Genomic DNA, 12442 nt, shown 5'->3' with positions numbered 1-12442 from the left:
AGGGAGTTAAGAAGGCTGACAGCCGAGGGGAAGAATGAGTTCATGTGTCTTGCAGTCCTTGTTGAGATGGCTCGAAGCCTCCGGCCCAATGGGAGCAGATTAAAAAAGCGGTTGCCTGGGTGGGAAAGGTCGTTTGCGGTCCTCAGTGCCCTAGATCGCAGCCTTGTGTTGTGTAGGTGGGCAAGTGAATGGAGGGGGTCTCCCAATAATCCTCTCCACCGTCCTGATGACTCTCTGTAGTTTGTACTTGTCATTGTCGTTGGCGCCATTATGCCAGACCAAGATGGAAGAGCAGAGAATCGATTCAATGGTGGCGGAGTAGAAGCTTGTTAGAACCTCCTGGGCCATGCCGAATTTCCTCAGTTGGCGGAGGAAGTAAAGTCTCTGCTGGGCTTTCCGCTGGATAGCAGCGATGTTGGCTCTCCAGCTGTGGTCATTGGAGATGGTAGTGCCCAGGAGACAAGCGCACGGTACTCTCGCAACCTCCATGCCGCCGATGAAGATAGGAGGTGGGGGAGAGGCAGCCTTCCTGAATGATGAATTTACGGTAGTTTTTTCCCCTCTCTGTTCTTTTCAGCTATACAATATGTTTCCCTCTCTGATGGACCCCCTACCGGGAGCCCACAAGAAGATGAAAGTAAACTCACAGCAGATTCACAGGTTCATAACAGCAGCACTTACTAAGCAAAGGAAGGACCTGGATGTGAATAATCCGAGAAACATAATTGATGCCTGCCTGGTAAAGCAGCAAAAGGTAATGACTGCTAAAACTGGGTACACATGTATGACAATGACTGTCACCCAAGGTAGATGGACCCGGGACTCTCCTCATCCTAAAGTAAATTGCCTTGTCATTTTTATTACATGACAAGAAGCACCAGAATACAGGGAAACAGTCTGGGGCTCTAAAGGTTTGGCTGCTGGTTCTGCCAATAAATCCTACCACTGTACTGATGCATGCATGTGAAATCAGCGTCGGGAGACTTGGGCGCAGGATATAGTCGGTATATGGCTGATCCTGCTGCTGCACAAGTTCTCGGCGGTGTTAATTACTATTCCCCCTCCAGGCCGCCATGGATGCTGCGATATGATATAATTCGGCTTCCAGCTATTGCTGGAGGCCGAATTATTGTGTTTTAAAAGCAACTTCAGCTCCGTCTTCTGATTGCGCCAAAGTTACTCACTGAGCACCGCTATAGATGTAATTCCTATTACAGTCTATGGTGGCGCCGGGTGCACCCAAATCTTCCTGCGCTGAAAAGCCCTGCTCCAGTACTGACTGCATGGAGGAAGGCATAGTCAGAACTTGTCTTAGAAGACTGCAGCCTTTAGTACAGTCAGTAGCACAGAGAGTTCCCAGTGTTTGGACTTCAGACTGTGTATTTTACAACTCATTTATTTCACTTAGCTAGTCAAGGAGCTTCTACATGCCTCTAGTATTGGATACCGGCTTGATGATGTCATCAAAACAGGACCCGACACTTGTGTCAGTACGAGGGTGGATGTGGTGCTTAGCGGAGTGTGTGTGTGTGTGTGTGTATGTGTGTATATATATATATATATATATATATATATATATATATATATATATATATAGCAATTATTTTTTTTTCTCCTCAATGGGTCCATCTTCTGGAACTTTCTTGGATTTCTTTACAACCAGGTGCTGATGCTGCTGAGAGTAGTCGGAGTGATGTGTCATAGTGGTCCCACCCCTCACCCCATGAAGCAGAGCAATACTGCCAGGAATAGAGTTGGGCCGAACGGTTCGCCTGCGAACGGTTCCAGGCGAACTTTGGGGGTTCGCGTTCGCCTTCATCAGGCGAACTTTTGCGGAAGTTCGATTCGCCCCATAATGCTCTATTGAGCAAAATTTTGACCCTCCATATCACTGTCAGCAGACATGTTTTTGTCAAACACACTGCTTTCAGTGCTAGAGAACCCGCCCACCCTTCCTTCAAGCTAGGTCCTTTATACCATTTGACTCAGTTGTCTGCCTACACTAATTAGTTATGGGACAGCTGCTACACACTCTGCTACCGGAGGGAGGAGGGTCTCTTCTGCCAAGGAATTATACTATTTTAAAAACCAGTATACATCATACCATAGCTAGGAATCGAACCCAGATCTCACTGTATGGTGGGCACGTCACCCTAAGCACTGTACCACTACAGTAGTAAGTGAAGATAGCCTAAAATGTACCATTTATGCTCAATGCAATAGAACCATTAGGTTGCTTAAAGGAGAACTGTAGTGAGAGGTATATGGAGGCTGCCATATTGATTTCCTTTTAAGCTATACCAGTTGCCTGGCAGCCCTGCTGATCTATTTGGCTGCAGTAGTGTGAATCACACCAGAAACAAGCATGCATCTAATCTTGTCAGATCTTACAAAAATGTCAAACACCAGATCTGCTGCATGCTTGCTCAGGGTCTAGGGCTAAAAGTATTGGAGGCAGAGGATCTGCAGGATAGCCAGGTAACTGGTATTGCTTAAAAGGAAATCAATATGGTAGCCTCCATATACCTTTCACTACAGTTCTCCTTTAAAGGGAACCTTAACTGAGAGTGATATGGCTGTTTCCTGTAAACAATACCAGTTGCCTGGCAGTCCAGCTGATCTTTGTGACTGCAATAGTGGCTGAATCACACCCTGAAACAAGCATGCAGCTAATCCAGTCTGACTTCAGTCAAAGCACCTGATCTGCATGCTTGTTCAGGGGCTGTGGCTAAAAGTATTAGAGACACAGGATCAGCAGGCGATTCAGGCAACTGGTATTATTTTAAAAGGAAAAATCCATATCCTTCTCCGTTTAGGTTCCCTTTAAGGATTTGTAGCATAAAAGCCAACTCACATTGGCTGGGATTTGAACCTGGGTCTCACTGTGTGGTGGACAAGCACACTAACCACTATACCAACTGAAGCTGGACTAAAATTTACCATTTATGCTCAATACAAGAGAAAAAGTAGACAAGACAAATAACATTTATATCACACTTTTCTCCTGGTGGACTCAAAGCACCAGAGCTGCAGCCACTAGGTCATGCTCTATAAGCAGTAGCAGTGTTAGGAAGACTTGCCTAAGGTCTCCTACTGAATAGGTGCTGGCTTACTGAACAGACAGAGCTGAGATTTGAACTCTGGTCTCCTTTGTCAGAGGCAGCGCCCTTATCCACTACACCATGCAGCCACTGCTTACAGATATTTAGCCAGACATGGCCTTCTCTTTTGTGTTCAACAGTTGTGAAGAGAAAAATTAGACAAGATAGCAGTGTTAGGAAGACTTGCCTAAGGTCTCCTACTGAATAGGTGCTGGCATACTGAACAGACAGAGCTGAGATCTGGTCTCCTTTGTCAGAGGCAGCACCCTTATCCATTACACCATGCAGCCACTGCTTACAGATATTTAGCCAGACATGGCCTTCTCTTTTGTGTTCAACAGAGAAAAATTAGACAAGATAGCAGTGTTAGGAAGACTTGCCTAAGGTCTCCTACTGAATAGGTGCTGGCTTACTGAACAGACAGAGCTGAGATTTGAACTTTGGTCTCCTTTGTCAGAGGCAGCACCCTTATCCATTACACCACGCAGCCACTGCTTACAGATATTTAGCCAGACATGGCCTTCTCTTTTGTGTTCAACAGTTGTCCAAAGAGAACCCCAGATAGCCAGGTAGATTCATCTCTCTCTCTTTTCCTAACACTGCTACTGCCTATAGAGCATGCCCTAGTGGCTGCAGCTCTGGTCCTTTGAGTCCGCCAGGAGAAAAGTGTGATATAAATGTTATTTGTCTTGTCTACTTTTTCTCTTGTATTGAGCATAAATAGTAAATTTTAGGCCAGCTTCAGTTGGTATAGTGGTTAGTGTGCTTGCCCACCATACAGTGAGACCCAGGTTCAAATCCCAGCCAATGTGAGTTGGCTTTTATACTACAAATCCTTAAAGGGAACCTAAACGGAGAAGGATATGGATTTTTCCTTTTAAAATAATACCAGTTGCCTGAATCGCCTGCTGATCCTGTGTTTCTAATACTTTTAGCCACAGCCCCTGAACAAGCATGCAGATCAGGTGCTCTGACTGAAGTCAGACTGGATTAGCTGCATGCTTGTTTCAGGGTGTGATTCAGCCACTATTGCAGTCACAAAGATCAGCTGGACTGCCAGGCAACTGGTATTGTTTACAGGAAACAGCCATATCACTCTCAGTTAGGGCCCATTCACACTTAGAACCGTTGGTTGCGGGAGTGATTTTCCTGCGATTATCGCGGAAAAATCACTGGACACTGCAGCGGTTTTGGAGCGATCGCGATTAGCGTGCTTTGCACGCTAATCCCGATCGCAAATCGCGGAACGCTCGTCGCTGGCAAACCGCTGCATGCAGCGCGGTTGCGGTTATCGCTAACCGCAACCGCGGCAGTGAGAACACTGCCATTCGCTACATTGTGTAGCGGTTCTTGCAGAACCGCTAGCGGTTTGCCGTGAGCGGGAATCGTGCGATTCCCGCTCAAGTGTGAATGGGCCCTTAAGGTTCCCTTTAAAGGAGAACTGTAGTGAAAGGTATATGGAGGCTACCATATTGATTTCCTTTTAAGCAATACCAGTTACCTGGCTATCCTGCAGATCCTCTGCCTCCAATACTTTTAGCCCTAGACCCTGAGCAAGCATGCAGCAGATCTGGTGTTTGACATTTTTGTAAGATCTGACAAGATTAGATGCATGCTTGTTTCTGGTGTGATTCACACTACTGCAGCCAAATAGATCAGCAGGGCTGCCAGGCAACTGAAATAGCTTAAAAGGAAATCAATATGGCAGCCTCCATATACCTCTCACTACAGTTCTCCTTTAAGCAACCTAATGGTTCTATTGCATTGAACATAAATGGTACATTTTAGGCTAGCTTAACTTACTACTGTAGTGGTACAGTGCTTAGGGTGACATGCCCACCACACAGTTAGATCTGGGTTTGATTCCCAGCTATGGTATGATGTATACTGGTTTTTAAAATAGAATAATTCCCTGGCAGAAGAGACCCTCCTCCCTCTGGTAGGTGGGAGAAGGGAATAGGTAGAAGGGGAGGAGGGAGATTAAAATCTTCCTAGCAGAGTGTGTAGCAGCTGTCCCATAACTAATTAGTGTAGGCAGACAACTGAGTCAAATGGTATAAAGGACCTTGCTTGGAGGAGGGAGGGGCCTCCAGCAGTGATGTGTATTTCACTCAATTAGGTGTGGCTCCAGGTATTAGACCTTTTGAAACATGTTTTCTGTCATTTTTCCAGCTGATAGAATTTTTTAAAACTTTCAAAGTTCGCCTCCCCATTGAACCGAACCTTTTGCGGAAGTTCACGAACAGGGTTCGCGAACCTAAAATCGGAGGTTCGGCCCAACTCTAGCCAGGAACACAACATCATAATAACATTAGAAAAGGCATTTTCATTGTGTTATAATCGCAATTAAATATATATATATATAGTATTGAAGTTTGTTGCTATACACTTTTGCTTAAAGTGGTGTGAAACCCAGCATTTCTTCTTTGCACTAAAAGATTATTTACAGCATATTATATACTACCACCATTTTTTTTACTATAACAGCATTCAACTACTTAAACACAGGACGTACAAGTTCCCTGCAGGGAAATCTGGACGCATCTGAACTTGAGATAACATTATCTTGTGTTTACTTAATTGTATCAAGTGAGGAATGTAAACATTCTCTGGCTATTCAGACAAGAACACAGACAGATACTCAAAAAGCATTTCTGGGTACATTACAATATAAATAAACCAGTTATGAATAAAATGCAAGGTCAGCTCTCAGGGCAAAAAAATTGTACTTTGTGAACTTGTAATTTATAAATGAATAATAATACTTATGCACAAAAGCAAATATGATAACTGTGTGGGATATAAGAAGTTATATGTCAGAGTTGTATGCATCTACGCCTAAAAAGGGGTCCCTACATAAAAAGCCATCTTTTATGTAACTCTGTGTGAGAAACAGGCGGAGGGAGCTCTGTTAAGTGGGGAGGAGTCTAAACTCATGGGTGTTTTTGTTTCCACATGGACACCCATCCAGATTGGCTGGATGGAGGGTGGTTAACAACTCTGCAAGGTGGGATGGGGAGTCAGTTGGTACAGTTTTTTTTAGGTTTGTTTTTGTTTGTTTGTTTTTTTTATCTGTACTTTTTATTTAAGTTTCAATTAAAAACAAGGTGACTTTCTTTTTTTCAGGAGAAACCGGAATCCACCCTATGCTACCATGATGATAACTTAATAGCACTGATAGCACAACTGTTTGCTGCCGGGATAGAGACAGTGTACACCACTCTGAGATGGGGCCTCCTGCTTATGATCAAATACCCAGAGATCCAAAGTAAGAGACATGTGAATGCCTTCAGCCCTATTAACCTTCTATTCTAATCTGTACATGCACATTCTGGTATAATGGCAGAAAAAAATGGATAAAATCTATTGGCGGTACATAGACTCACTACAAATACACCAGATTTCTGTAACTCAGTAAACTGAGAGTTGATTACAAATTTATATTAAATTATACCTACTACATCTTCTACTTCCCATTTATTTAACTATGGCTTCCTGGAAATTAAATTTATATATACAGTGGGATGCGAAAGTTTGGGCAACCTTGTAAATCGTCATGATTTTCGTGAATAAATCGTTGGTTGTTACAATAAGAAATATCAGTTAAATATATCATATAGGATCACACACAGTGATATTTCAGAAGTGAAATGAAGTTTATTGGATTTACAGAAAGTGTGCAATAAGTGTTTAAATAAAATTAGGCAGGTGCATAAATTTGGGCACCACAGAAAAGAAATGAATTCAATACTAAATATTTAGTAGATCCTCCTTTTGCAGAAATCACAGCCTCTAAATGCTTACTGTAGGTTCCAATGAGAGGCTGTATTCTGGTTGAAGGTATTTTGGACCATTCCTCCTTACAAAACATCTCCAATTTATTCTGGTCTGATGGCTTCCGAGCATGTTCTGAAAGAAATCTAATAAAAATGTATTTGGAAAGAAAAAAACAGGACAGATAGACCCTTCAATAAGTAAAACAGGCAACCTCTAAAAAAATGGCACTCAAAACACACCCCTGAAAATAATCCATAATGAACTTCAGGTTTTGGAGAATTATGCTGATATACCACAATGTGATGATATGCCTACATTTAATTAGATGTTGATTTTTTTCTTGTTGAAGAATAAAATGTAGTTTGTTGATCATGGGAAAATAAAATACGATTAATATATGAACAGAGGCACCAAAAGCAGAGTGAAAAAAACCTTAAAATCAGTTTAAGAAGTGAGGAAGTGGTGGACTTACCTCCCAATTTGACTCGAAACAGTCAATTATCAGCGAAAATACTTTATTCGTAATTTCAAAAGTTGCAACATGTTTCATGGGTCAAAACCAGTGTTGGGCGAACATCTAGATGTTCGGGTTCGGGCCGAACAGGCCGAACATGGCCGCGATGTTCGGGTGTTCGACCCGAACTCCGAACATAATGGAAGTCAAAGGGGACCCGAACTTTTGTGCTTTGTAAAGCCTCCTTACATGCTACATACCCCAAATTTACAGGGTATGTGCACCTTGGGAGTGGGTACAAGAGGGAAAAAAAATTTAGCAAAAAGAGCTTATAGTTTTTGAGAAAATCGATTTTAAAGTTTCAAAGGGAAAACTGTCTTTTAAATGCGGGAAATGTCTGTTTTCTTTGCACAGGTAACATGCTTTTTGTCGGCATGCAGTCATAAATGTAATACATATAAGAGGTTCCAGGAAAAGGGACCGGTAACGCTAACCCAGCAGCAGCACACGTGATGGAACAAGAGGAGGGTGGCGCAGGAGGAGAAGGCCACGCTTTGAGACACAACAACCCAGGCCTTGCATGAGGACAAGAAGCGTGCGGATAGCAATTTGCATTTTGTCGCCATGCAGTCATAAATGTAATACAGATGAGAGGTTCAATAAACAGGGACCGGAAACGCTAACCCATCACAGATGTTCATTGTTCATGTTACTTGGTTGGGGTCCGGGAGTGTTGCGTAGTCGTTTCCAATCCAGGATTGATTCATTTTAATTTGAGTCAGACGGTCTGCATTTTCTGTGGAGAGGCGGATACGCCGCCGATCTGTGACGATGCCTCCGGCAGCACTGAAACAGCGTTCCGACATAACGCTGGCTGCCGGGCAAGCCAGCACCTCTATTGCGTACATTGCCAGTTTGTGCCAGGTGTCTAGCTTCGATACCCAATAGTTGAAGGGTGCAGATGGATTGTTCAACACAGCTACGCCATCTGACATGTAGTCCTTGACCATCTTCTCCAGGCGATCGGTGTTGGAGGTGGATCTGCACGCTTGCTGTTCTGTGTGCTGCTGCATGGGTGTCAGAAAATTTTCCCACTCCAAGGACACTGCCGATACCATTCCCTTTTGGGCACTAGGTGCGGCTTGTGTTGTTTGCTGCCCTCCTGGTCGTCCTGGGTTTGCGGAAGTCAGTCTGTCGGCGTACAACTGGCTAGAGGAGGGGGAGGATGTCAATCTCCTCTCTAAAGTCTCCACAAGGGCCTGCTGGTATTCTTCCATTTTGACCTGTCTGGCTCTTTCTTCAAGCAGTTTTGGAACATTGTGTTTGTACCGTGGATCCAGAAGGGTATAAACCAGGGCCGGGACAAGGTCCACCAGCAACAGAGGCTGAGCTCCCCAAGTGCGCCCCCCCCCCCCCCCAAGTGCCCCCCCCCCCGAATTAAGATATCCAAAAATAAGGCAGTATTTTTCCACAGGAGAACAGATTTATATAAATTAACAGCAAACAAGTGATACCAACATTTTTTTGTATAAATTAGGCAATAAGTGCAAATACAGTTAAATAAATTAACAGCAAAAGAACATGTATGTTTAAATGCAGAAAAAATTGCTTAAACACAACTGTAAACATTTTGTCTTTCCTGAATCCTTAAAGCCTCATACACACACTCAGCAAAAGTCTTTTAAAAGATCCGGGTGGTGGAGGACAGCGAGGGACTAATTAGCCTGAAGGGGGCTGGAGGAAGCCCCAGGTATGTATAAAACTTTTCTTTTCATCCGTCTCAGGTACCATTTAATTCATAGTCACCAAACCAAATTTTAACATATCAAATTATTTAATTTCATGTGCAAAAGGAGTGCAGAAATTTGCATAAACCAGCATCAACGCAGAATTATTTCCATCTTGTTGACCATCTCTATTAGTGACACAGCTACACATCAGGCTTTATTCTTACAGCATAGATGTTATTTAGTATATATAAGAGATTCCTGTGTACACATCATATATACAGTCACAATCAGATATGTTTATCTGACTTTAAAAATATGGGTACTGCTTTATGGAAGCAGCACAAGTAACTATTTTTGATTGGTTTATTTCATTTTTATGGGCTAAGCAGAGTCACTACTGTATACATAAACTGTATATATCATTTATGATGTGCTCTCTGCCCACCTGCCCCACTGGAGTACAGCAGATACCCCTAAAGGGTCGTACTCACCCAGCAATAGTGCGCACAATGTTACTCAACGTCGGGAAACATTGTTTAACAAAAGCATGTTAAAAGATGTGTCATCTCCGAGTCTCTTCAAAGGATACATCTGACAAATTAAAAAAGAAACAGATTTACTTACCTGAGTCTTCCTCCAGCCCCTTAAAGCCTGTGTGTCCCTGGGCACAGCTCTGCTCCCAGCCCATCTATTGTGGCCCCCTCTGTAGCAAATGCCGAACTGGCAGGTCGGCATCCATTGCGCAGGCGCCCATCTGATCTGCTTGCTATCAAGCTCCCATTGCCGGGAGCATTCTGCACAGGCGGAAAAGTACTGCGTCAGCACAGAACGCTCCCGGTGACCGGAGCTTGATAGCAAGCAGATTAGCTGTGTGCTGCTACGGAGGGGACCACAGGAGACGGGCTGGAAGCGGAGCGGAGCTGAGGGACACACAGGCTCCCAGCCAGGGGCGGAGGAAGTCCCCACCCAGGTAAGTGAATCTCATTTTTTTATGTTCATCAGATCTATCCTTCAACCAATGTGTGCACCCCTCAGATTTCAGGTGCCAAATAAACACATAAGAATTGGGAATCTAGCAATAAACTTAAACTGGGAACTTAAAGGAATCATCAGGCAAAAAATAAAAAAAAAATCAGCTTTACTCACCTGGGCCTTTCTCCAGCCCCTTGCAGCCGACTGTATCACACTGACCGCTCCGCTCTCCGCCGCTGTCCCGGGTTCCCCGCACGGTGCAGAGGACGACCTTGAGGTTGTCCTTACTGTGCCTGCGTGAAGAGCCGCTGTCAATCATGGCCACAATGTCCGCTGTGCACTGCGCAGAACTACTGCGCCTGCGCAGCGGACACTGTGGCCATGATTGACAGCAGCACTTCACGCAGGCGCAGTAAGAACAACCTCGAGGTCGTCCTCTGCACCGTGCGGCAAACCCGGGACAGCGGCGGAGAGCGGAGAAAGCCCCAGGTGAGTAAAGCTAATTTTTTACCTAATGATTTCTTTAACACCAAAATAAGGTGCATTGTTCAATCCCATGGATAGCAGTCACCTGAGTGACACGATTGATGACAGACCTCTGTCCTGCATTATTGATAATATATTACATATATTATGTGACAAGTACTGGATGTGGCTGCACATCTATATCAGCTGCTGATAATACAGTATCCATTTATGGTGCATTCTATGATGGATAATATTAGTGTGTCTGTGTGTGCACTGTCATTGACAGTGCATAGACACACTAATATTATCCATCATATAAATTAATGCACCATAAATGGATACTGTATTATCAGCAGCAGCTGATATAGATGTGCAGCCACAGCCAGTGCTGTCACATTATAATATATGTAATATATTATCAATAATGCAGGACAGACAGCCAGGAGCTCAGAGTCAGCCTGTGCTTGTCCAGCCACTAAAATGATAGATTCTGCTGCTCTTCACTCTGAGTTGTCCACAGACTCTGTCCTTCCTGGTTTTCTAGACAGAGGACTCCCAGCATGTAGAGCAGCAGAATGGGGTTGCAAATTTGCATACCTCTGAATGAACTTGCTTATCTCTATAGGAAAGAGTTATGTGATATTTCACAAATCCCATATTATTTTTGATGCTTTCCCTGCCTCAAAGCAGCATGAGCACTGCTTATGTTCTGGTCTTGAAGCATGTGCTCTTTCAGGATGTATGTAAACGGCTTTCTATAAAGTAATACCGTATATACTCGCATACAAGCCGAATTTTTGACCCCCAAAATGGGGGTCAAAAGTTGGGGGGTCGGCTTGTATGCGAGTCTTCCCTGGTGGTCTAGTGGTGGGTGGGTGGGTGGTCCGCGCCCCGCTCCCCCCTCCCCGCTCCCCCCGCGGCTGTCTAACAATATGTCTTCTACCTGCATGAGACATTTCGTGAGATTCAGACGTTGCTAACGGCCATGGCTGAGATTTATGTACGCCACCATCACTACCATTGAAATAGCCCAAATAAACAGGTTTTTGTGACCCTAGGCTATGACCTCTTCGGCCTAGGGGCCCGAAACTCACCAGTCATGTTCCCCCTAAGGGTCCCTACAATGCTAGAAAATTTGCCACTGCTGAGTAATTGCCCTTTGAAAAGATGTGAGATTTTGGAACTGTAAATAGGAGGCCCAATGAAAGCCTATGGGGGATTTTACCAAATTTGGAGCCCTGTAACTCTGGTTTGCAGAGATGTAGGGAACCCATCTTTGGAGCCCAAGTCTAACAATATGTCTTCTACCTGCATGAGACATTTCGTGAGATTCAGACGTTGCTAACGGCCATTGCTGCGATTTATGTACGTCAGACTCGCCACCATTGAAATTGCCCAATAAACAGGTTTTGTGACCCTAGGCTATGACCTCTTCGGCCTAGGACTGTATTGAACAAGACCCACGCATTGTGCGCATTCTGGACAACACCAATTACTGGGTTTATACCAGGGCCGTGCCGAGACAGAGGCCAGCGAGGCTGGAGCCTCAGGGCGCAGGTCATTAGCACTCTGAGGGGCGGAAGTTTGCCGTCTGTGACTTTCTGTGTGTTACCTCTGACTCTGCTGGCCGCCCCCCGCTGAATCGTGCTGCCTGGTATGCCGCCCGGCAGCGCCCGCCGGCGCCGCTATTAGTAAAATGCTGGCTGTTATCTTTCTAAAGCGGGAGCGGAGTGTATACATACTCCGCTCTCCGCTACCTTGTTGCCATGGTCACCGACCGTCCCGGTGACTCCAAAGTGTGCCGCCGCCCGCCCCTCTCTCTCAAACACAGAGCGGCCAACCAGCGTGCGCCTCTGTGTGACGTCAACTCGGCAGCCTGTGGGTCCCGCCCCCTCTAACGTCGCGCTGTCTCCTCGCCTGTGATCAGCAGCTAGGGAGGA

At 44.8% G+C, this 12442-nt stretch overlaps 1 protein-coding gene across 3 annotated transcripts in view; it reads left to right on the top strand.

Moving 5' to 3' along the window:
- LOC137571187 (cytochrome P450 2K6-like) overlaps positions 1-12442 on the top strand; it is a 59401-nt gene that overhangs the window by 18317 nt on the left and 28642 nt on the right. For 2 of the 3 annotated variants that reach the window (XM_068280003.1, XM_068280005.1), the window contains exons 6-7: positions 578-754; positions 6228-6369. In XM_068280003.1, the coding sequence (XP_068136104.1) occupies positions 578-754; positions 6228-6369 (319 nt within the window). The remainder of the gene's footprint in view (positions 1-577; positions 755-6227; positions 6370-12442) is intronic. The other variant, XM_068280004.1, reaches the window with a different exon arrangement.

Source organism: Hyperolius riggenbachi, chromosome 4, assembly GCF_040937935.1.
Source record: "Hyperolius riggenbachi isolate aHypRig1 chromosome 4, aHypRig1.pri, whole genome shotgun sequence".
Taxonomy (NCBI): domain Eukaryota; kingdom Metazoa; phylum Chordata; class Amphibia; order Anura; family Hyperoliidae; genus Hyperolius; species Hyperolius riggenbachi.
Note: the sequence above shows the minus strand (reverse complement) of the source record. Positions and strands in the feature narration are given on the sequence as shown.